We start from the raw sequence: 24,556 nt of genomic DNA, 5'->3' as shown, positions 1-24,556 counted from the left end.
AAAAAAAAAAAAAAAAAAAACCATAAATTAAACATTAACTAATGTTAATGAATGTATTTAATAAAATTATGGCAGTTAAAAGTGTTATAGTTCCCTTTTAACAGAGGTTTTCTTTGAAAATATATTGATATTAAGGTAAGGGATGCAAAACTCAATATAATTCAATAAACATTTTTTGAGTATCTACAGAAGTATAACAAATGATCTTTGTAACATTTATGAGTTAAAGATAGTTATGAGACAGAAGTAACCATTAGATAGTACTAGGTAATAAAAGAGATACTAATTACCATAGTGGTTATAATAGCTATTAATTAATAGAGCAAGTATAAGTATAATGACCATCAAATAGTTAGTATAAAATTTTCTGTTAATCATTCAATGAAAACATAGATTGTAAAGAGAATCTGTACCTACCTGAGGATATGCCATTATGTAGAAACGCCAGGTGACAGGGCTAGCAGAGGAATTTCTGTGGACCTGCTTATCCAAGTTTTCCCAACACAGAGACATCTACAGAGTTGAAAATAACAAGACATCAACTTACGAGATACGCTTGTGCCCCAAACTTTTAAAATATTGGGATTTTCCATAAGAATCCAACATGTACAAAAAAAAAAAGAATCCAACATGTACTTTGTATCTCTAATATACTTTACTCTCTGTAAACACCCAATATATATTTACTAAATTAATAGCCTGCAATAAGAATAAATCTAAGTAAATTTCCTTTAAAAATCCAATTTGTGAAGGAAAGAGAGGGCCAAATGTGCAGAGAGACAGAATGTCAATATGGTGGCTGACATTCTAAATGCAAAAGAAACTTCCACAACATTTCTAGATTGCATGTAAAAGAGAAATGGAAATGATACTTCTTTAGGATAGTTCACTGAAAACCTGCCCACTCTTATCTGAACATGTGACAAATATAAGCCAATTATGAGTATACTCATCAACCTATGGCAGCTATGAGTTGAAAATATAGTGGGGTGTGTGTGTATGTGCATGTGTATGTATTGTGTGTGTGCACTTGAGTTTTTTTATTAGTTACACATGTTAAAAATCAAATGTTTGACTCAGAGATGTACAGAGCTTGAAAGAACCTCACTTCATTATTGTGTGTGATAATCCACTGCCAGACAGACTGCAAGTTTATCACTTTCCTTAAACTCATCAGAAAACTGAGGTTGCAGGACAACCCACTAGCCCAAAATCTAAGGAATGAGAAGTGTCTGCAGGGAGAGATAAGACAGCTTGCTGAACTAGGGCAGACACAGTCAGACACTGGTAGAAAGAACCCAGCCAGAATAGTTAATGAATTGGTAGAGGCTGCATGTGGGCCGGTAGGAGAATGTAGAGCCCTTGGGAGTTTCAGGTACAGGAGAGTTTGCACCCTTTTCCAAGCTCTTCTCCAGAAGCCCCACCAGGAGCACACTGAGAAAGCAGAATAGCAGCCTTTGCTGAAAGGAGCAAGAACCCCCCACCAGGACCTTCTCCTTCATCTCTTCTGTGGAACAAAAGCCTTCACCTAACAGGAGGGTAGTCAGCGCTGCCACCCTTAGGACTCTGGGGAAAACCCATTGCAGCTGAGAAACAGAAAACACTCTCTACTCCTAGTTTCAGTTTGTCCAGGACTGACATGGGACTTTCAGAGCTAAAACTGGAAGAGTCCCTGACAAGCTAGGAGGACTTGGTCACCCCATCCTGGGTGAGGCACTAGAATATCTACAGGGCCCTAAACTACAGCTGAGAGAGAGAGAGAGGAGTACTGAGAAGTTCACACCTCTTGTTAAGATGGGAGCTTGGCTTTGCTGGTCTGTCGTTATCTCTCATTCAAGTTTATGAAGGCCTGTTCTCAGTAGGCTGGTCTTCTCATGGACATCTTGTATCAGGCAAAGAGTTCTTAGATGTGAAAACAACACATCATCCATACAATTTTTGAAAAGTCATAAATTTATTTTTTATCAAAATTTAAAACTTTTGCTCTGAAAATGATACTATTGAGAGAATGAAAGGACACGTTATAGGTTGGGAGAAAATATTAGCAAATCATGTATTCCCCCAAAAAAAGACTTGTATATAGAATACATCAAGAACTCTCAACATTGAACAATAAGGAAACAATGCAATTTTCAAAATGAACAAAAGATGTGAAGCACCCATTTTTACCAGGGGAAATATACAGATGGACAAATAGATAATATGAAAAGATGTTCCATTATTATTAGCCATTTACGGAAACACAAATTGTAATTAGAATACTCTTATTGCTTGTTCATTCACCTATTTATTAGAAAGAATTTAAGAAGTATCTAATATATGTCACTTCTTATAAAAGGTTCTAAGAAAGAAAAATATCAATGCCATTGCAATTTGCTAATTTTTATTAGAGATAGTAGTTGAGGTAACAATGGGGTGTCTTTAAGAACTGGGAAATATGGTTTTCCTCTGAGAACTAAAATTTCAGCATTAAATGAATTCAGGTTAAAAAGAGAAGTTACCATGGCAAGAGTAGCTGTAAGGCTTCCAAGGCAGCCTGTGCCCTGATCACGATATTCACATACAAGAAGAAGACTGAAAATCAGACTGCCAATCATCAAAAATCAAAATACTTAGAGGGGTTTGATAAATAGTCATGACACTCAAACCCCCAGAACTCCTTCCCTCTCCCAGACACTCTGGAACTCCCCACAATCCAGCAGTTGACAGAACGGGGAGCCTCCAGCAGTGCCGCCTCCTGCTGGCATTCTGCTTGACTGGAGACCATGACGTATGGGTTGTTATACAGTTAGAATATCCTCCCTGAGTCATCCACTCAAGAAGTTTAATCATTTATGTATCTTCAGAAAAGGCAGCATCTAAGAGGCACAGTGTGCCCAATAGAACATTTTCTGGATTAGAGGGTACACTGCTATGCCCCCCATCATACACAAAAGGAGGCTGCAGAGTTTGGGACCTTAAGATCTTTTAACATTTAAATCCCATAGCATCCCCTGTTCTGATTTCAGGCTCACCAAGCTGGGTGGGCAGACACTGGCATGCCCTAGGCTTACCAGTTACAGTTGCCATTATGAATTAAGATTGGTATTCTGGTTTCACAGGCTAGTCTCTTGAGAGCTCAGCCCAAGAATAGGTTAGTGTGAGTGAGCATCCTCAAGTGTGAAGGCAGCCTCTTTACCCTACTCAATTCCTTGTGGGGAATGCCACCCAGTTAGAGGTGGGATGAGCCAGCCAGTCTCTCCAATGACCCCTCTCTGCTTATACAGCTTATCCTTGGGAACGTCTACTATCATCAGTAGTTACTGAATGTTAGTTTTCTGCATTAATACATCATGTCATTGTCTTTAAGCAGCGATGAAGCTTGTAACAGTTGTTTCTATCTTCTCTAAGCCTCATTTTAACATCAAGAAGCAATCCCTTACCTGCAGGGCTGGGACTAGGGTGAAGTGAGTAAGATGGTTAGGGTGCAAAATTTAAGGAGGCATTCACTCTCAGGGTCCTACCAGTGCCCTGATCCTATTTTAGGTGAGCGTTGTTGACACACCTGTATCTCCAGCTTCAGTGAAGAAGGGAAGTAAGTCACTGGTGATGAAATCAGCTGACCTTATGGAAGGTAAGCAGAAGAACCAAGTTCTTGACCTTTCTCTTTTCTCCTTTTTGTCACTAACATTCTTGAAAAAATAATATGTTCTACACCAGCAGCCTCTTCCTCCTCTTCCTATTTGAATTTGTTATCTATTTTCACCATTTTACAGAAATTGCTCTCACTAAGGTCACAACATGCAAAATTTGATGGCCTCATTTTTGCTTTTTTCTAAATGGTATCTCCTCAGCTTTTGACATTGACCTTGGGAAAAGGTTTGTGTCTCATTCACCCTATTTTTATCAGCTTGTATCACACATCACAGCGATTGGCTCCTAAAAAGCACTAAATACATTTTATTGAAAACATAAATAACTTCTTTTATTGACAAAGGAAAGAAAAACATTCCCCTTTCGTTGTGTTCTTACAGCATTTTGTTCATGGGATCTTGTACTGTCATTCATATTTACTCATCTGTGTTCCCAAGGATTGAGAGCAACAACTGTGTGTTGTAGTTCTTTGTATCCCAGCCTAACAAAGGGCCTGACGTATAACAGGTGTTCGATAAAAGTTTGTGGAATAAATAAAATTGGTGACTAATGACACAATGATGATGTTCTAGTTACTCCAATGATTTGTGATAAATCATTTCAAAATATAGTGGCTGATATGCTCGGGCTGTGACCCCACCCAAATCTCATCTTGAATTGTAGCTCCCACAATTCCCACATGTTTTGCGAGGGACTTGGTGGGAGATAATTGAATCAGGGAGTGGTTTCCCCATACTGTTCTCATGGTAGTGAATAAGTCTCACGAGATCTGATGGTTTTATAAGGCGTTTCCCCTTTCACTTAGCTCTCATTCTCTCTTGTTGGCTGCCATGTAAGATGTGCCTTTTGCCTTCCACCATGATTGTGAAGCCTCACCAGCCACATGGAACTCTTGAGTCCACTAAACCTCTTTTTCTTTATAAATTACCCAGTCTCGGGTATGTCTTTATCAGCAGCATGAAAACTGACTAATATAGTGGGTTAAAACAATAATCATTTATTTTCTCTCACTTTATCTGTTGATCAGGAATCTAGGAAGAGCTAGGCTGGATAGCTCATACTGCTTAAGAGACGGAAGGGAAGGGCCATAAATGTGGTTGCAGTCAGATGTCAGTTAGAGCCTCAGGAATCTGAAGGCTGACTGGGGCTGGAGGATCCCCTTCCAAAGTGACTTACTCTCACTGTCAGCAAGTTAGTGCTGTCTGTTGGCAGGGGAACCCTGTCCCTCTCCTTGTGGGCCTCTCCATAGGCCTGCTTGAGTGTTCTCATGACATGGCAACTGGCTTCCCCCAGAGTAAGCAATCCCAAAGTGGAAGCTGTGATGTCTTTTATTACCTAGCCTTAGAAGTCACATGCCATTACATCCACCACATTTTACTGGTCACACAGGACCTGCAGGGGACTGAATATCAGGAAGTGAAGATCATTAGGGCTGACTTGGAAACTGGGTACAACAGATGATTGGCCATGAAAGAAAAGTTTTGAATTAAGGCAAATCTATTCCCCAGGAACACTTCTAAAGGTAATTGTAAGCTATGAAGCCTGGAAGAAACAATTGTTGCTTGATAGGCTGCCCCCTGTCTTTGAAGAGATGGGCATCTGGATTAATTGTATTTCTCCCTGACACCTACAGCCATACCTCAGTTCTCTCCTGATGAAGCTGTTGACAGTCTATAAGGAATTAGTCTTTACCCATCCCCAAAACAGCACACCCATCTCATAGAAGGCCAGACCAGAGTCTGGGGTTGGTTTAGGCTTAAGCAGCCTGGACTTTTCTTTGGGCAGGAACAAGATTTAGTTCATCTGGTGCACTGAGGCTGCAATTAGGTTTTAGGATAAAGTGCCAAATGCATCTACCTGTATCCCTTTGGCATGTTCCAAGGGCCAGTGACAGCAGGACTTCTGGTTTTGATGTATCCTCAAAATCATCTGCACTCAGAGGAGCCTGGAGGAAACCCATCCCTGCCAACTACCCCTGGGGTCCTTTTATAAGATAAAGAGAAGGCAGAAACCCCAAGGAAGGCTGGAGGAAACCCATTAAGAATCACATATTCCTTGGCTACAGATTTAATGACAAGTGCCCTTCTGAGCCACGGGAGAGTCTAGTGTGTTTACTCATTCATTTTTTATTCTGTTACTTGTAATGCTTCAGAACAGATAAATGTCAAGGATTGAGAATAAAAATTAAATAAAATAGCAATACATACTCAATGCAATAATTGGGAAAAAATGATTGTGGAATACATATCTAGTTTTATTCAGGAAAAATAAGTAATAATTTTGGAGGGTAGGGGCAAAATTCTTTTCTTTTTTGAAGTCAAATATTTCTATATCTCATAGTATTGATACTATTTTTTAAATCAAAATATGGTCTAAATGCTGCTGAATTATCCAAATAACTCTAAACATTATATTTGAACGTGTCATTATTTTTAAAATTTAAATATGGTTCTATTTTCGTCTACAGGCTGAATTTATGCAAATGATGACTTACCAAATTCTTATCTTAATTTCAACTTAGCTCCACTGATATGTTATTATGCACTAATTCAACACTCATAAATTCTATGGACCTTTTACTTTTGCTAACTTTAATGCGATTGGTAAACAAAAATCTTTAAGCTTTGAAAATACTCAGTATCAGTTATGAGTCTAGAGTTGGCCTTTGAATTGTAAACTATTTCTTAGGAATAAATTGGTTCTGTAAAAATGTTAAACATTGTCTTTTAGCAAACCATATTACATGAATTCTAGAATGTACAATTTTTTACATTTAAATACATCTGAAATAACATGCATCTGAGAATAAATGATTCTTAGGTTCCATGAAATGCAGTTATGTTATTGCTGTGGTGTATTAGCCAATGCTCCAGTGGCCTGGAAAAGGCTGCAAAGGTGCCTGACATATGCAACCAGGTCCGTCATCTACTTCCTATCTGTTACTTTACCAAGAAATAATAAAACCAACAAAAAGAACTACCAGAAAAAAATAGAAACAGTGTTGCTTTTGATGAAAGAGGCTAAAGATTGGTTTTCAAAAACGAACCAATATCCAAAAACCTGAAATCAAACACCCCGACTTGCTTTGTACCTTACACACCTTGCACACCTGCTCTCTGGACACTCTGGCCGTAGTGGCTAATCTTGTTCTTGCCTGGGACCTTTGCCCATGCCAATATCTTTGCCAGGAATGCTCTTCTCTCTGCTCTTTGTCAGGCTAATTTCTCTTCTGTCCTTCATTTCTTCCCTTATATGTCACCTCCCCAGAGAAATTCCCTGACTCCCAGAGTAAAGTCAAAACCCCATGATCTCACTTTGCCTGCATTGTACTTACAACTTGTAATTATTATTATTTTTGAATTTGTTAATTGCTGTTTTCCTTAATATATTCTAAACACCCTAGGTCAGGAGCTCTCCCTAGGGCAAGGTGGCTTCCCATGATGGATGTTGATGAAAGAAATTAAGTGAGAATAACAAAAATGAATGAATGAACAAATAAACAAATGATCCCAGCAGTACTCACACAACATATCCTGCTACTTTTTGATAAATTTGATGTATAAGATTTGGAAGACCACACAGGTTCCGAAGAGTCTTGGCAGCAATTTAGGTGCCAGTGAGGGAATTCAATTCATTTGTTACCAATATTTGATAGTAAAATATTTGACACTTTATATCTGTAATAAAAAATGCAGGCCGGGCACAGTGGCTCACACCTGTAATCCCAGCACTTTGGGAGGCCGAAGTGTGCAGATCACCTGAGGTCAGGGGTTCGAGACCAGCCTGGCCAACATGGCGAAACCCTGTCTCTGCTAAAAATACAAAAATTAGTCAGGCATGGTGGTGCATGCCTACAGTCTCAAATACGTGGGAGGCTGAGGCAGGAGAATCACTTGAACCCAGGAGGCGGAGGTTGTAGTGAGCTGAGATTGAGCCATTGTACTCCAGCCTGGGCGACAGAGCGAGACTCCGTCTCAAAAGAAAAAAAAAAAAAAACTGCAGAAATCTCTTTGCTACTACAAGTTCAATTTAGTTGAAATTAGACATATGTGTGTTTATTTCTGTATCTCATTTAAAACAACTTTGAAAGCTTTGGTTTTGGTATACAGGAATTGCTTTAATTGCTGGTCATTTCTTTGAGAAGACTAAGAAGAAAGAATTTTAAGGAAGAGGTAATGGAGAGCAGAGATATTTTTGCAACAAGCCTTATAAAGATAAAAGAAACATGCAGAAAAACATTGAATTGCACAATAGCATTGTCCAAAAAGAAAGAAAGGTTTTGGTAAGAAGGGCTATGGCGATGTTAGTGGTTGATGAGGATATAGGAGAAGATATCTCAGAATCATACAAAAAGTATAGAACATTTGCAGGGAGGAAGGAGAAAAAAATATTTTGTTTTCATAAATTATAACCTATTATAAATTCCTGCCTTAAGGAAGGAAGATCCTGGGAAATTTCCAGCAAGTCTTGTCTGGTCTGGAACTCTATGTGAGGTTGTACACGCTATATCCTGTATGAAAATGTTCAGTTAAGGTGGTGGGAGGGAACTCCAGTCCAGGTCCTGCTCACTAAGCCCTGGAGGAAGGGTATCTTATTCTCAAGGACACAAAGTTCCCATGGGTGCCAGCAGAGGTCCTTGGCTATGGTCAATGGAAAACAATATTACAGCATGTTATTACTAATTTCAGATGTTTCTTTACAGAGCCATCTTTATTATTTTTAATTTTAAAAATAACACTATTTTTTTTCCTCCATAGATTTCAGGTTCCTGGGAGGTACTGAGGAGTTACCTCCTGAGGTTGGGGAAAACGACCCTTGATCTGCCCTTTCCTTTCATTTGAGAGACTCTCAAATTATGTAATAATAAACCTTTGTTAATGTCCCTAAAACAGGATTGACTATAAAAGACAATTCAACATACGCCAGATACATTTGGGTTTCATCCAAAAAAGTTTAGTTCCTGAAGCACCAGTTCCTTTGTCCTTTGTAAGATGGCCTCACCCTTAAAGGATTTCATAACAAAGTTGAAAACCAAGTTATACTGAAGCATGGCTATAGTATCTGCTTAATTTAGAGCAGATTCTATTTACAGGGAGTCAGAAACTATATTATAGACCATCGTGATAATAGCTTCTCCTTGTTCCATACATGTTTATATTACTGTTGAATTATATGTTCTTTAAAGACATATTGGATGAAACATCATTACAGCTAACATATATTGATAAATTAATAGATGCCTGGCACTGAGCTAAGTGATGATTTTTATATGAAGCAAAGGTATGCTTCTTTACTGATGCAGGAATGTTAAATACTCTGAAAGGTAGGGATAATAAAAAAAGTTGAGGTATTTGAGAAGCATAATTCCTGTGTATAGAACCTTGGGATGACAGACCTTCAGAATTAATTTTTTAAAATAATACATAGATTGGGCACAATGTGGTCATGCTTATTGCTCTGGACTTAAAATTGATTAAATATTATATAAGGTTGGTGTTATGCTTCATGTAAAATTATGTTCTTTAAAAATATATTGCACACTCTGGCATATCATCTGTGGTCCTATAAAAACTGATACATCTTTCAAAAGGTGATGTAAAAGGGAAGGATTTAATTGCAGCTGTTACTTAAATGTTTATATGCACAAACACAGATAGGGTTATACAGATACTTCTCACCATTCCATTACCTACTGATGTATAATAAACTACTACAAAATTTAGTGACCTAAAGCAACAGACATTTTATTGCATTTCACTCTTCTGTGGGTCAGAAATCTGAGCAGGGCTTTGCTGGGTAGTCCCTTTATTCCAAGTAGGATCGACGGAGGTCACTGAAAGGGATTCAGATGGTGGATGGGTTGGTCTGGAGGATTCAATTAAAAAAAAACAAAACAAAACAAAACAAAAAAACAGTGGAATCCAACAGGGAATACTGGAAGGTAGGGCTCAGCTGGTACCATGACCAGAGGATGACCAGAGGCCACACACAAGTGGCCTTTCTAGTATGGCAGTCTCAAGCTAGCTGAACTTTTTACATGGCAGCATGGGGCAAGCAGAGAATATTCCAAGAGACCCCAGTGGAAAATGCAAGGTTCCTTGTGGCTCAACTTAGAAAATCCTAGACTATCACTTCTTCCATATTCTATAGTTAAGCAAGCCACTGAGGCCAGCTCCTTCAAGAGTAAGGAATAAGACTACTTCTCAATGGGAAGAGAGCAAAGAACATGTGGCCAACTTTAATCTACATACACCTAGACCAACCGATGGAGCGCCTGGGACTCAACAACTATTCTTAGACTTTCTACATCAACAATCTTGGAACACTTAAGGCTGGATGGACAATATCTACTTCTGCAATGTGTTCTGGTCTTCTAGCAATGGAAAATCAAATCCCCAGCTTTGAGCAGTTGGATTCCTGTGGTATGTGGCTGCCCCACATCTTCTGCTAAGCCATTATAACCAAAAAGTCTTTTTTTTTTTTTGGCGGGGGGTCTCATTCTATCACCCAGGCTGGAGTGCAGTGGCCCGATCTCAGCTCACTGCAACCTCCACCTCCCAGGTTGAAGCGATTCTCGTGCGTCAGCCTCCCAAGTAGCTGGGATTACAGGCGCCCGCCACAAAGCCAGGCTAATTTTTGTATTTTTTTTGTGGAGATGGGATTTCATCAGATGTTGGCCAGGTTGGTCTTGAACTTCTGACCTCAGGTGATCTGCCTGCCTCGGCCTCCCAAAGTGCTGGGATTACAGGCGTGAGCCACTGCACCTGGCCCCAAAAGTCTTTTTGTGCATCCCATGTCTATTTCTTATTAGCTTCAGAGCTTTTCCTAGTCATAGGATCACACAAGGTCAGAGCTGGAGGGGATCCCAGAGAGCTGGTCTCATTTTTACAGACGAGGAAGTTTAGGTTCATGTGACCTACTTAAAGTCAGAAACTGATTAGTGACAGAGCCACAGCCTCGATGTCTTGTTGCAATGCATGAAGCGTTTAGGTAATCCTGATTTATCCATGGAATAGGCAGACAGTTTACCTGATTCTTCTCTTAGAAACAGTCCATCTAACATGATTTGGCTTCCTACTTCTTCATGAAACATTTAAAAAGAAACTATTCATTCCAAGTTCAACAGTTTAATCTTCAAATATCCAGCTTGTTTTTCTCGGTCCATATTTAACAAATGTTTACTGAGCACCCACCAAGCTGACAGCACTGTAAATACAGACACACTTTGAGACGGGGGCTGCCTGGGCTTCCCTTCTAGTTAGAAAGTCAGAAGACACATTTTACAACAGTCACTTTCCTCTGGGTCACGTATTTGATAATGCTACCTTATCTTGAAGTACCTCTACAGGCTGGTTGCGGTGGCTCACGCCTGTAATCCCAGCCACTCGGGAGGCTGAGGCAGGAGAATCGCTTGAAACCAGGAGGTGGAGGTTGCAGTGAGCCGAGATCGCGCCTCTGCACTCCAGCCTGGGCAACAGAGGGAGACTCCGTCTCAAAAAGGAAGAAAGAAGAAGAAAAAATACTTCTATAACACAGTTCTCCCTCCTTGTTTCATTTGCAGGAGAGACCAAAGGGCCAAGGCTTCTTCCCTTAGAAACAGCCATATGTTCTACGATTCCGAGATTTTTGCCTATCCAGAGCACCAATTTGGAGTGGGTGTAAAGTTACCCACAAATCAATGTGATCATCCAGTTGTTACTGTTCCTTTTGTTTCACGAGACGTTCGCTCATTAGATGAGGTGACTGATAGCACTGAGTTTTTTTAAGACCACACGCACTCTAGGTGGCTGCCCTAAGTACAGTCGTGGCAGCTGGGATTTCCTGTTTATATGGTGCCCAGCACCATCAGCTTTTGTCTTCTGCTGCAGCTAAAGTGTCTTCCTCCTGGACCAGGGAGAGGGGGAGGGCGTGCGGACAGGACCCGCCTGCTGACGGTGATACCTCCTCGACATCACGTCCACGCCAGTCCTAAGCTCCCGGAGCTGCGCGGGATCCCTCTTCCCGCTCAGCTGGGAGATGCCCCGGGAGGGCGTCCCCCGGCTCCGGGCTGCGAAGGTAGCAGCCGACCCCGATCCACTCCAGGGACCGCCGGGGGCCACGTGAAGGCAGGTGTTTCAGGGAGAAACGGGGAAGTAAGGCGCGGCCAGGGGCCGGCGGCGCTCGGCTGGGGACCGCAGTTGGCTCCCCCAGGGACTCTGGGCAGGCGGCCTCTCCCGCTTGTGGGGAGGAGAAGGAGCCGGATGGGCGGGTTCAGGCGCGCGCGGCGGCGGTCCCGGGGCCGCCGGCTCCTCCCCGCGAGGGTGCCTGTCCGACCGCTCGCCGCGCTGAGGCAGTGCGGGCGGCGCGCCCGTAGGCTGCCGCCCAAGCGCCCTCGCCGCGGCCATGCCGCGGCCCGGTAGGGAGCGCCTGCCGCAGCCCGCCGCCCCGAGCCCCGCGGCTTGTGCTTCGCGCCGGCCGCCGGCCTGCTTTAATGGCAACGTGCTCGGGGCGGGGTCAGCTTCGCCGTGAGCCACCACCGTGGGAGACTGCGACCCCTGGCAGACTGACTCGGGCCCGAGAAGCCGAGGAGCCCAGGGGCGGCGGCGCAGCGAGGGCCCGGGGCAGGAGCCGAGCAGTGCGCAGCCCCCAGAGCGAGCCGCGGGCGGCCCCGCCGCCAGCCCCGCGCCGGACGAGGACGCCGAGGCGGCGGACGCCGAGCAGGTACGCGGCCCAGCGGTGGCTTCGGGTCGGGCCAGGGCGCCCCGGAGCCGCAGAGGGTCAAGTGCCAGACCGCCCTCGCACTGGGAGGGCAGGGGCGCTAGGGGGCTGCTCGCCACTGCCACCCGACCCCTCCGCGCCGCGGCTGACCTGTCTCCAGGTGGAGCCCGGGGGCCTGCAGGAGCCCAAAGCGCGGAACCCTCTCACTGCCGGCCTGGGGCCTGGCCGAGGGCACGGCTCAAGGCAGAACCCAACTTGAATGGGTGTTTTCTTTGCCTCTGCAGCGCAGCTGGGTTATGGGAAGGTGAGGTGGGAGGAACCTGTCTAAAAATAGAGGTTTGTGACAACCCCTCTAGTCCGTGTTATTGGTAACAACAACAACAAAAATTACTCAGAATAAGGTGGGGCTACAAGTGCAGGCAGCCAGCGCTCTCCCCTACAGTGGGGTCTAAACCGTCAGAAGTGTAGGCCCCCATCTGAAGTTCATACGTCACTGTTCTGCCCAACTCAGGCCTTTCAACCTAGGATTCAGGGTATTCTTCACGAATCTTATTTCACCAGAAGACTTGTTGATCCAACTGTTTGAACCGTTTGACTAATACAGCTTGGGGGAGAGGTTAGGCAAGAGATACGTAACCCCTTAACCTCTGATGCACTGAAAATAATCAGGAACTTTAAAAAGGAGGAAATATGTAGTCGGCTCCCTGAAAAAGTGTGCATCCTAGAGGTGGTTCAGGTTTGAGCTCCGCATTAGGCCCTTCTCTTTATCAGCTAGGGGCGATGGAGATTGGGAAAACGGAGCCCAAAGTCCAATGTGACCACAGGGTTTTGGGGGAATCATAACCGAAATATTACAGCTAACACTGCTTCAACCATCTTGATGATCAACTCTATTTAGGTGAGGAGAAAATCATAAAGTCTTAGTGCAGGCTCTGTGCTAAACGTGTTATTTAAGTGACCTACAATTTTGGGGTGGGGGTTTGCTGTGTGGTCTCCATTTTAGAGAAAACTGAGGCTTAGAGAGAAAGGAAAACTTGCCCAAGATAATTGAAGGAGAGGATGATGCAAACCCAAGTCTGTCTATCACTGATATCAGCGCCTTGGACCTGTGGAATTCTGAATTTCCATCTGCCCCTGTGTCTGGTTTGCCGCTGTTGTTTTGCATTGCTAATTCAATCTTATTAAATTATTAGATGCTGCATTCTCATGTTTTTCCCTTCCGTTTGTCTCCCAATTAAGTAACTTCCTACAGAAATTTGGAATATCAAAAAACACCAGCTAAGATTCAATCCAACTTACCAGGTCCATCTATATAAAACGTTTTAATAATGTTCAGTCAGTTAGTTGCAACCCCAGTAACTAGTAGACTACACCAGCCCTCCCTATTCCCTTTTAATGATTAATTTTTCTTGTTAGTATCACCATCTGACTTCCCCCAAAAATCTGCTTTTCAATTTTGCCTTTTGACTGACAACCCTGTTTGTTTTCTATTTCTCAGAGCCAATCCACTTGCAGGTAATACTGGAGCTACTTTTAAAGCATATCCCAGACTGACTCCTTCACACCACTTCCATTGCATCATCCTAGTCCCTCTGAATATTGGACAAATGATGGTGACATTAACCACGACAGGGAAGTCTAGGGAGAATGCAGCTGTGGAGGTTAAATCAAAGATTCTCTTGAGTTTGATATCCTATTAGACATCCAAGTAGAGTTGTTAGGTAGTTAATTATTTGTTGGGTAGTTAAATTACATCTATGAATGGAGACTTAGTCCAGGACTAGAGTCCTCAGCATCTGAGATCAATGGTATTTAAAGGCATGGGAAGATAAGGGGTTATCAAGGAGTGATGATGAATGAGGACCCTAGGCACCCCTCCATTTAGAGGGTGTGAAGAGGAGGAGGAGCCAAAAAAGAAGGCTGACAAGGGGGGCCCAGTGAGACAGAAAGTAAACTAAGAAAGTGTAGTATCCTGTAAGCCAAATACTGACAGTTTCAGGAAGGAGGGATGCTTTAATTGGCCCAGTGCTGTTGGGAAGTCACCTGAGGTGAACATTAAGAAATGGTTTGGCAAGATGGAGATTTATTGGTGAAGTTCACAAGAACTATTTTTTTGGAGTGCTGAGGACAAAAGCCTGATTGAGGTGGGTCAGGGGAAAATGGGGAAAGAAGAGAAGGAGACAGAAAGTATGGGCAATTCTTTGGTGGTGATCTACTATAAAAAAGGAGTAGATATATGGATCTGTAATTGATGGTAGGCTTGGGTCAAGGATGTTTTGTATGTTTATTTTAATATTAAAGATACTGCAGCATGTTTGTTTGAGATCCAGAAGAGAGGGAAATTTTGATGATCCAGGAAAGAGGAACAATATTGAACAATAGAATCCTTGTCTGAACAGGTGAAAGGGGTCTGGGTAGAGTCCAAAGGGAATAGGGGTTGGAAGAGCAGGAGCAGATGCTGGCAGGACACAGTCATTCTTATGATAATCCTGAGAAATAGGTAGGGCATGAGTCATTAGCTTTATTTCAGAGATGATAAAACTAAGATTCAGCTAAATGATTTGCTTAAGGCCTCACAAATACCAAGTAGCAGCGTTAAGATTCCTAGTCTTCTGACTCCAAGTCTTGGGCTACTGATACTACACCAAGGTTTCCATATATCCTTCATTTTTTAGTGTGACTAAGATTGATTCAGACTTGGACTTGAACCCAGAGCCTGGGATTCTTGTTCTTGCACTGTCACTGGACTCTGGATGGTGTGCAACTTGTCTAAGCTCCTGATACCTTGTTTCTAAGATGGAAATGCTAATTAACTGTCAGTCAGGTGTGTTTTACGAATCAAATGAAATAATGCCTTTTGACTGTCAGCCCTGTTTGTTGTCTATTCCACTATATATGTAAGTGCTTTGTAAATGGAGAGTGCTTTCTATACAAATGTAGGATGATGATTCATATGGTTGTAGCTCAGGCTAAATAGATTCAGAAACTTGCTAGGCAGAGCTATTTTGAAACTTGTGGCAAGGACCAGAATTGAAGCTTTTCCTTGCTTATGTAACATGACAGAGTAACTAATGTTAAGCATCAGAAGATTTGGTGTTGAAGTAACTCGGTACTTGTAGTAATAGTGAGAATCACACTACTTCAAAAATGTGTGAAAATTACTTAGACGATGCCAATCTGTCAACACAGATGGAGGACGGGGTTGAGGAGAAAAGAATTTGGGCAAAGCTTTTAATGACTCTTAAAGGTCTAAAGTTTTTCTTTTTCATCTTTGTCATCAGCACTTTCTCATACATTATAATAGTACATATAGGGAATGCAAATCGATTATATTAACCCACATCTTATACTTTAAAAATCAGTTCATGGTGATAGGAATTTTACTTAGAGTTTAAATAGTATGAGTAAACTACATATAAGTTATTTCAATCGGACATCATTCCATTTAAGAGCATTTTATTGCTTTGTGTGCATATATTTTAAATGTTTATATCACATTGTATTACTCAGTGAACAGATGATTATTCATGCCTTTGTGTACCTGTCATGGTGTTGTAAAGGATGGAGTTTAGAAAGATAGTTTGTTTTAAAATCCTTTCTTTTCATAAATATTACTTGACTTCCAAGTACAGCTAAATGTTGCAAATTTAATGAAAATTTTCTTTGCAGAATTGATTTAGTATCTTAACACATTCTTAGTATTATGTAAAATATTCTGAAGTAAGTTTTATCATAGAATCACTTGCATAATCCTCTAGTAAATAAATAAATTCCTTTTGAATTCTATTTCTGATGGCTATTGATCAATAACATTGGCCTCTTTCGGTTTTTGGTTAATAATAAAGTGTTTTTTTCGGTAATATATCTTAGGACAAATACTATTGGTTCAAATAAGAAAAACAGGACGCTAAGAAATATTGCTAGTAAGCGTTATTAAAGGAACATTTATAATATTTTCATTAATCTGAACAGATTGACAATTTTCAGGGTTTCTTTATGGCTCTTCCTTATAAGTTTGTTCTGGAAATTTCTTTGTGAAATTATCTTGCGTCAACATGTAAACAGAGTTTCACTTTTTATTTCAGGGTGGTGATTCCACTGAAGCAACTGCCAAACCAAAGAGAAGTTTTTATGCTGCGAGGGATTTGTACAAGTACCGACACCAGTACCCAGTAAGAGTATAGAACATTATGTTCTAAAATGTAAACTATTTTCCTTCTGTTTTTAAATTTTTATGGTGCCACTGAGAAAACATGCATGAAGGGTCCTTGTACCTTTACTGTATTTCTATGTGCTGGAGATTGATTTATTTTTTCCTTTAGCAGAACTTCAAAGATATCCGATATCAAAATGACTTGAGCAATCTTCGTTTTTATAAGAATAAAATTCCATTCAAGCCAGATGGTGAGTAACGTACTACTTGATAAATTGCACTTTAATCACATACACTTGGTTATTCTTTGTTTATTTTGTGGTTTGTTTCATTGATTGGATTTACTTTGCTATGCAGTCTAATGTGTCCCCCACATCCTAGACCATAGGTTTGTGAGCATGTACTTGGTAAATTCTGGAGGAAGAGCTATGGATTAATGGTATCTTCCTTGTCTACATCGCTATTATCTGAAAGATAGTAGGGACAATTTTTTGTGAGAGGAAGAGAGAGGAGATGTATAGAACCACAGAATTTTAGGTTATTAAGGAACAGTAGAGAAGATCAAATTCAGCTTTCTCATGTCAAAGATTAGGTCACTAGGATTTAAAGCTTAGGTAACTTGATTGCAGGTTCTAGAGTCCACTGTTCTTTCCATTGTACCATAGCTGAAAATTATTTAGCATGTGACTGAAAAGTGCTGTTTGTATTTAGAATTATCTTTCCTGTCAGTTTTCAGATTCAGGTATCAGGAATCTACAGCAATTCCTGTTTGGAGTTCCAATATTCTGGGAAGGGAACTGCAGATACAGTAGATCTCCATCCAACTCTGCCAAATACACTTGTGTCCTTCCCAACTCTGCAATTGCTCTCCTAGGATATTTTCCAAACCCATAGTGAGAAGATGCAGCTGCTATGGTAATATGACCACAACATTGCATATCTCATTGAGGCATCATGCTGTGGTTCATGGTGGTCATCCTAATTTTATCTAGGTCACCCTAGCAAAGCTGGCTTCTCTCCCAAGAGCCCTTTTCTGTGTGAGGTGGTCAGACTGCCCTGGCTTCTGCTATTTGCTCTCAGTGGAAACTGAGCCAGTTTCACAGCACTGTAAGTCATGGAATGAAGGTGATAGATTGCAAGGCTTTCAAGTGGCAGGACCTTGCATTCTTTGGTGAACTAACTCGAGGCAAGAGGTCTAAAGCCTGGATGGAGTTTGGGAGGAGGGAGTCCCAGTATTGTATACCGACAGACCTACCAGTGTGAGTTAATATTTGAGAACATTGTTGACGTGGCCAGATCTACTTGTCTTTAGCTTTCTGGTATCCCAAAAGTCTGCTGTGATGTGGAGGGAAACCTCTGGATAAAATTGCACAGTTATATTTACTAATGATAGAAATGTGTTGCTTTATTTACTAATGGAAAAATATTGGCTAAATTATTCATTTTGTTAGGACTTGGGGTAGAAAAATCTTTTGAAGAAATGCAATGATAGATTGTTAATTTGAGTCTGATTTGAATTTCATACAATTTTCCTAAAGGAATGCCTTCACGTATTAAAAATATTGAACATAAAACTATGATAGTATTTAACTCTATTTTTTTTCTACTAGGGAATTTATTTTGTAAATATTAATTTAAAAGTAATTTCAAGCAATATATTGAATTTTTGTTCATCTTTATTACAAAGTGTATTTTGAAATCTTATGATTGGTGGGGGTCAGAAGTTTTAGCTAAAGTCACATAAAATGTTATCCTAGTTTATTATATAAATTATATTAACTCACTTTCCTCCCTAGTATACACACACATGCACATCTGCACACACACAAACTACTTGCCAGTAAGCATAATCTTGCAATAGTATATTTCACTTATCAGGCAGGAGGAGTGGTAATTGGAAAGGAAAACAAATGGAAAATTACAGAGGTAAATGGTTTCAACATGCCAATAAAGCCAACAATATGATTCAAAACAACTTTTTACCAAGCCTTCCGAGAGTGGGCCTCTACTGTAAACTGGTGATCTCTGGAGGAAACAAGAATGAGATGAGTTATGTTTGGAGAAATATTATATTGCTGTGGTTTTTTTTTCCTACAAGATTGACTGAATGGCTAGTCAATTGTAAGGACTTTGACAGACATAGGAACCAGGAGGATTTTGTTTTTGTGAGTTCTTGTAGGGGAAAAATGGATGGGGTAAAAAGGGCTTACTTCTTGGAACCAGAAAGATCTATGTTGCACTCCAAGATTTACTTTTTTTACTAGTGTGTAACTTTGAACAAATCACCCAGTTTCTTCATTATTAAAATGAGGATCATAACACTGGGAGCGTTCTGTAAAGACTAAGCTAGATAATGTGCACTCTATGTAATATGGGCACAGCATTGGGTAAGCACTTACAACTTTTTCCTACGTTTTTCTTTTCTCCCTTTCCTTCCCCTTTGTTTTCTCCTTCTCATTTCTTTTCTTCCCTTTCTACTCTCCTTTCTTTCTTTTTCCCTAGGATGCATTTCATTTTGAACCAATCTAGTATTTAAAGAACTATATAACTCCTAGGGCAGGGATTGGCAAACTTTTTCTGTACAGGGGCAAATAGTTAATATTTTAGGCTTTGGGGGACAGTGGGTCTGTATTACAACTACACAGCTCTGCTATTGTAGTACAAAAACTGCCATAGACAGTACATAAATGAATGTGCATGGCTATATTCCGATAAAAGTTTACTTACAAAACAGCTGGCAGGCCACAGTTTGCCCAGCTCTGCTTTAGAGTACATTGCCCAACAAAGCCTTCTGCAATTTGAGGTGCTATTATTTTTTTTTAATTAGATTTATCACATAACTGAATATATGGGCATAGGGTATTCATCTTTTTAAAAGCATTATTCTTGTGTGCTATTATTAAATTTAAACAAGTTTTAATATAAAACTCAAGTGATTCAAGTCTTAAAATGCCTTCACAATGTTTTAAATGTCTGATTCATTTTTTAAATATTCACTATTTAGGTGTTTACATTGAAGAAGTTCTAAATAAATGGAAAGGAGATTATGAAAAACTGGAGCACAACCACACTTACATTCAATGGTCAGTTACATATTATCTATCTTGAACCATGTCCTATTTAATCATGTATGTTTCCCAGATAATGTTCATAGAAAAATTTTATTTTTTTAAAAAATAGGCTTTTCCCCCTGAGAGAACAAGGCTTGAACTTCTATGCTAAAGAACTAACTACGTATGAAATTGAGGTAATGCAAACTCATTTCATTTTATACAGGGTGGCCAAATAATATTGCTATTTGACTGTCCTTATAGCTCCTGAATCATTGCAGTTAACTTTTTTCACTTTTTATATTAGGAATTCAAAAAAACAAAAGAAGCGATTAGAAGATTTCTCCTGGCTTATAAAATGATGCTAGAATTTTTTGGAATAAAACTGACTGACAAAACTGGAAATGTTGCCCGGGCTGTTAACTGGCAGGAAAGATTTCAGCACCTGAATGAGTAAGTAAAGCCCCTGTGATAAATCAGGGGCCAGCATAGTTATTTTCCCTTGGTCAGAGTTCCCTGTGAAACACAGAAACAATAACAGATGAGATGGGCCCAGGAATCTGGATTCAAAAGCTAGTCTGAAATGCATTACGTTCCTGTACCACATTCTAAAACAAAACAAAACAACAACAAAAAGGAACAAAATTCTAGGTAGAAACACAGCTATTCAGTTTCAGATGTGTTTCTCCCTGAAACCTTCCTATTGCCCACAGCCAAATGTTGCCTCTCACCCTCCTCCATATGCCACATTTCTCGGAGTTTATTGTTACTGCCTGTGTACAATTCTGTGTATCCCTTCTTGTAGGCTGTAAGCTTCTTGGGGCATAATCTATTTCTAAGCCTGATGCCTTCTTAAATGCATGAATTAAGCCTATGATGGATAAAATCATTTTATAAGAATGAGATGGGTCCATACTTTTACTAAAACAGAGAGAAAATTACACTTGTCTTCACTCTATTAAGGTAAAAAACAAAAAATCATTTTGGGTAATAAGTCCCAAAACTTATGAAGAACATTTTAACATAGTTTATGTGGAATTGTTTTGCTGTATTCATTTGGTTGGATGTTTATAACTTTTGTTAGTACTCATAACCAAAGTGTATTTTTCTTAATATTTTCTTCATATGCAAACTTTTTTCTTTTTTATAGTTAAATTTTAACGAATTATAGTTACATTTAAACTAATCATAGTTGAATTATTTTTGAATGCTGGCCTATACAGCCACCAGCTTTAAAGTAGTTTTAAGCATATTATAATTAGCTAAACTGAGCAAATACTAAGAGCAAACAAATTAAAACTAACCTAAGGAATTTTCCTTTGGCCACAGCAGTCTGAGTTTTGTGTACCAGTTAAGTATTTTTTTGTGTGTTTTATAGAACTTTCATCTTGCTTTGGTAAGATGGGTATAAATATTAATGTTAAGCCTTCTTTTTACTTTATTATTTATAATCAATGATATTAAAATGGTAATTTGTACTAAAACACTAAAGATATGGACATAAAGCTTTATGTTCCTGACTAGAAGACCCATTAACTTACAACTGAAGTTAAATTTGACTTATATAGGGCACTTAAAGCATAAGTATATATACCTCTACCTAAGCAATGCAGGTAGCTAGCTCTGGACAAAGTTTCTAAACACTTATGTTACACCGTGAAAGAACTACATGCAAGCAGCCTATTGACATGAAAGACAGCAAAAGTAAATCTTTTGAAAGGATTTGATAGTACCTCATCTTTCATGTATATAATGACTACCAGTTTAGAGACTCACCTCCAACTTGTTATTTTTGGTTGGAATAGCAATCTTGCTTAGTTAATTTTTATTGAATGAATAAATGATGAATAAAATACGGTCTTCAGCTTAAATCCTCCTTGGAGTTTTGTTGTCATATCCTCTGATTTATAGGTGGAAACAGAATCTCTTTTTAAGGCTTTAATTAAACAATTTCCAGGGTTGAGGCAGGGGAGGGGAGCCTGAGCTAAGTCACTTCTCACTCCTGTGCCCCATCCTTTCTTTCTGCCACCTATTGTCAGCATAGAGCTTTTCGAGCTGTGAATTAACTGAGAATCTGCCAGAAAACATGCTGTTTCTTCTCTAGTTTAGTTGCAAAACATCTTTACTGACTAGATTTGAACAAATGATAGAGGATTCTATGAAAATATCTATTCTATTTTCTTCTTCAATTGGGTCCTTTTCTGACTTACTGTTAAATGTCATAACTTATTTGTATTTTAATGTGTATAGCATCTTGAGTAGTTTAGAGTAGGCAGGGAACTCAATATATTTATAGTAGCTAAGCAGAGGAAAATATTGAATCAAGGTGAAATAAAATAACATTGAGTGAACAACTGATCTTAAAAGAGGCAAAATATTTTCAAACATGAGAGTACAAATATATGGACCAACCACTAGACTGTGTTTTCAATTTTCTTTGTAATCAACTTGGATTACTGAATCATATTTAGACTCTGGGGTGCCTTTTAACTTTTATTTTCTGTTTCCTACTTCTTACCTTGTATGTCTTCTCTCTTTACCTCCCTAGTCTTCCTGCAATTTCAACACTATTTGCTACCCTTAACCTCTGTCTGGAACCTCAGCTTCTTTCTTTTGCCTATTGTGTAATCCTAAGATGGTTTGTACACTATAAGGATTTTAGCCAGTCTCTTCTATACCATTTAGTCTTTCACTATGACATTTATTACAAGTCATGCTGAAACACCCAATTGCTTTATTTTGTAGTTTTGTTCTAGGATCCTCATCATCATTTTTTAACCCAAGTTTTTGTCCTTTTATACTTTTATATAAATATTTTTAATTGGAGAATATATAGATATAGTAAATGTGTACAGAAATTTTAACTTCAGCATTCATCTAGGATTGGCTATATAAAATTGAGCTGGTTGCAAATATAGTAAATTTTCTTTTTTTTTTTTTTCTTTTGAGACGGAGTCTTGCTCTGTGGCCCAGGCTGGAGTGCAGTGGCTGGATCTCAGCTCACTGCAAGCTCCGCCTCCTGGGTTTACGCCATTCTCCTGACTCAGCCTCCCGAGTAGCTGGGACTACGGGCGCCCGCCACCTCGCCCGGCTAGTTTTTTGTATTTTCAGTAGAGATGGGGTTTCACCGTGTTAGCCAGGATGGTCTTGATCTCCTGACCTCGTGATCCGCCGGTCTCGGCCTCCCAAAGTGCTGGGATTACAGGCTTGAGCCACCGCGCCCGGCCAATAGTAAATTTTCTTTAGTCACAGAGTTCCTCTTTTTTTAAAAACAAATTCTTCCACCTTTCTATACATCTTTTTCTCACAGACATATGAAGCAGAATTGCCCAAGGTTTTGTCACTAAGTATTTAGAGTATGCAAACTCCACAGGAATGTAACAACTAAGTTGCTGCTGCTGTTAGTGACACATTGTCTTAACTGTACCCAAATTTGTATTGTCTCAAGTGTGTTACTTCCTATTTAAAAATACAGATGTATAAAACTGAGACATCTGTGCTGCATTTTACCCTCTGGGCTTCAGAGTTGAATGTTAAGACAATAATTTTTTAGTAAACATCCAGAAAGATGAAGATGATCAACTGTTGGCCTTAGCTTTTCCAGTGTTTGGTTAGTCTGAAATAAGGTTTTTGTTTAGTGCAAAGAAATGTTCTCATTGAAACATAAGACAATGGAACCATACCCTGCCATCCCTTAATTCATCAACATCTTTATCCCTGCTTCCCAAGTAATTTGCTAATTATTTCAAAATGAAATCTTTAAGCATTTTTGGAAGCTAGGACAGGTATATATAATGTTTGCAGAAAGTTCCGTGTCTGAGGTATAAAACAGGCTTTAGGAAGTTAGAAATAAGTGATGGTTATGGCTATGTGGCAATATTGGGTAAATAAATACCTGGGCTGTTGACAACACCTATGATTAATACATGTGGCTGATGATTCTTTTAGAATTTGACAAGGCATGTGTAATAAAGCAAAGATTGAGCTGAGTGAGTTTGGGGAGTTACATTATGAATTGTGACAAAATAGATTTGGCAAACATTCATCCAGTGGCATTAGTTTTGTGATAGAGAGGAAAGATGTTAGTGTAATCTGGGGGAAAATGTACCCTTGGAATCAAGGCCATTAGAAATAAGATTTAAAATCATCAGATAGGGAAAGAGGAGGAGAGAATGACCAGAGATTGAAGAAAATTAGGTTAAGTTGGGATAGGTACAAATATTGTGGTCCCTAATCTCGTATCTTTAAATTATAATACTAATAGTTTTAAATAGTATCTAGTACTGAGTTCTTTATACCGAGCATGTGTATCATCTCATTTGATTCTTAGAATAGTCCAGTAAGTCCTGGGCACTTTTCCCCATTTTACAGTTAAGGATATTGAGACATAGAGAAACATAGTTGCACTTAGCTGGTAAGTTACAGAGCCAGGGTGTGAACTCTGGGTCTGACTCCAAAGCCCATGCTCTTAACTGTTAAACTGTGCTCTGCTAAATAAGTCAGTTTTGTATCCTTTGTCAGAACTGTTCTAGCAAAGTAGAGTGGTTTTTGCCACCCTCCTTATGAGTTGGCTTATGTGGTGGATTTTGCTGATCAGCTGGCGCTATAAATTGCACCAGTCAGCTGTTAGCTAATGTGTTTATGTTTAGCAAGGGTTACCTGTGATGAGTACAGTACATTGATGTTGGTGCAAATAAATGCTCTGTTAGAAAATTCATCTTCAGTGTATTTTCGGTAATAAACAATTCAACAGTGGTAATAAATTTAAATCTAAATATTTTTCTAATGTGAAGAACTCAGCAGACAAGGGAAGTTTATTTTATAAATTTGACTTTCACATAGATTGATGTTCCATTGTGGCCTAAGGATTTAATACCCTCTGGATGATTCTTAATGGTATCAAATATGGCGTTAAAAAGTCATTACACGGCAAATTTCCATGGCTTACATTTCCATAAAAAAATATTTTCCCAATAGTTTTCATTCTCCTGCCTTTCTACACCTGATTTCCCCCACTCATTTT

At 39.7% G+C, this 24,556-nt stretch overlaps 1 protein-coding gene and 1 long non-coding RNA gene across 4 annotated transcripts in view; one reads left to right on the top strand and one right to left on the bottom strand.

Moving 5' to 3' along the window:
* LOC108529216 (uncharacterized) overlaps positions 1-24,556 on the bottom strand; it is a 158,723-nt gene that overhangs the window by 21,051 nt on the left and 113,116 nt on the right. Inside the window, exons 2-3 of the long non-coding RNA XR_001885439.1 lie at positions 1,784-1,902; positions 418-513 (exon numbers count right to left, since the gene is read on the bottom strand). This is a non-coding gene — a long non-coding RNA (uncharacterized LOC108529216). The remainder of the gene's footprint in view (positions 1-417; positions 514-1,783; positions 1,903-24,556) is intronic.
* OGFRL1 (opioid growth factor receptor like 1) overlaps positions 11,226-24,556 on the top strand; it is a 34,775-nt gene continuing 21,444 nt past the window's right edge. The window contains exons 1-6 of one of the 3 annotated variants that reach the window (XM_017871401.1): positions 11,226-12,333; positions 16,416-16,502; positions 16,656-16,734; positions 19,488-19,566; positions 19,664-19,730; positions 19,841-19,986. In XM_017871401.1, the coding sequence (XP_017726890.1) occupies positions 19,892-19,986 (95 nt within the window). In that variant the 5' untranslated portion in view covers positions 11,226-12,333; positions 16,416-16,502; positions 16,656-16,734; ... (1 more) ...; positions 19,664-19,730; positions 19,841-19,891. Of the gene's footprint in view, positions 12,334-16,415; positions 16,503-16,652; positions 16,735-19,487; positions 19,567-19,663; positions 19,731-19,840; positions 19,987-24,556 lie in introns of all 3 variants that reach the window. The other 2 variants (XM_017871399.1, XM_017871400.1) reach the window with 2 other exon arrangements.

This window comes from Rhinopithecus bieti, unplaced genomic scaffold (genome assembly GCF_001698545.2).
Source record: "Rhinopithecus bieti isolate Rb0 unplaced genomic scaffold, ASM169854v2 scaffold_4709, whole genome shotgun sequence".
In the NCBI taxonomy this organism is placed as follows: domain Eukaryota; kingdom Metazoa; phylum Chordata; class Mammalia; order Primates; family Cercopithecidae; genus Rhinopithecus; species Rhinopithecus bieti.
This window is presented reverse-complemented; position numbering and strand designations above follow the sequence as displayed.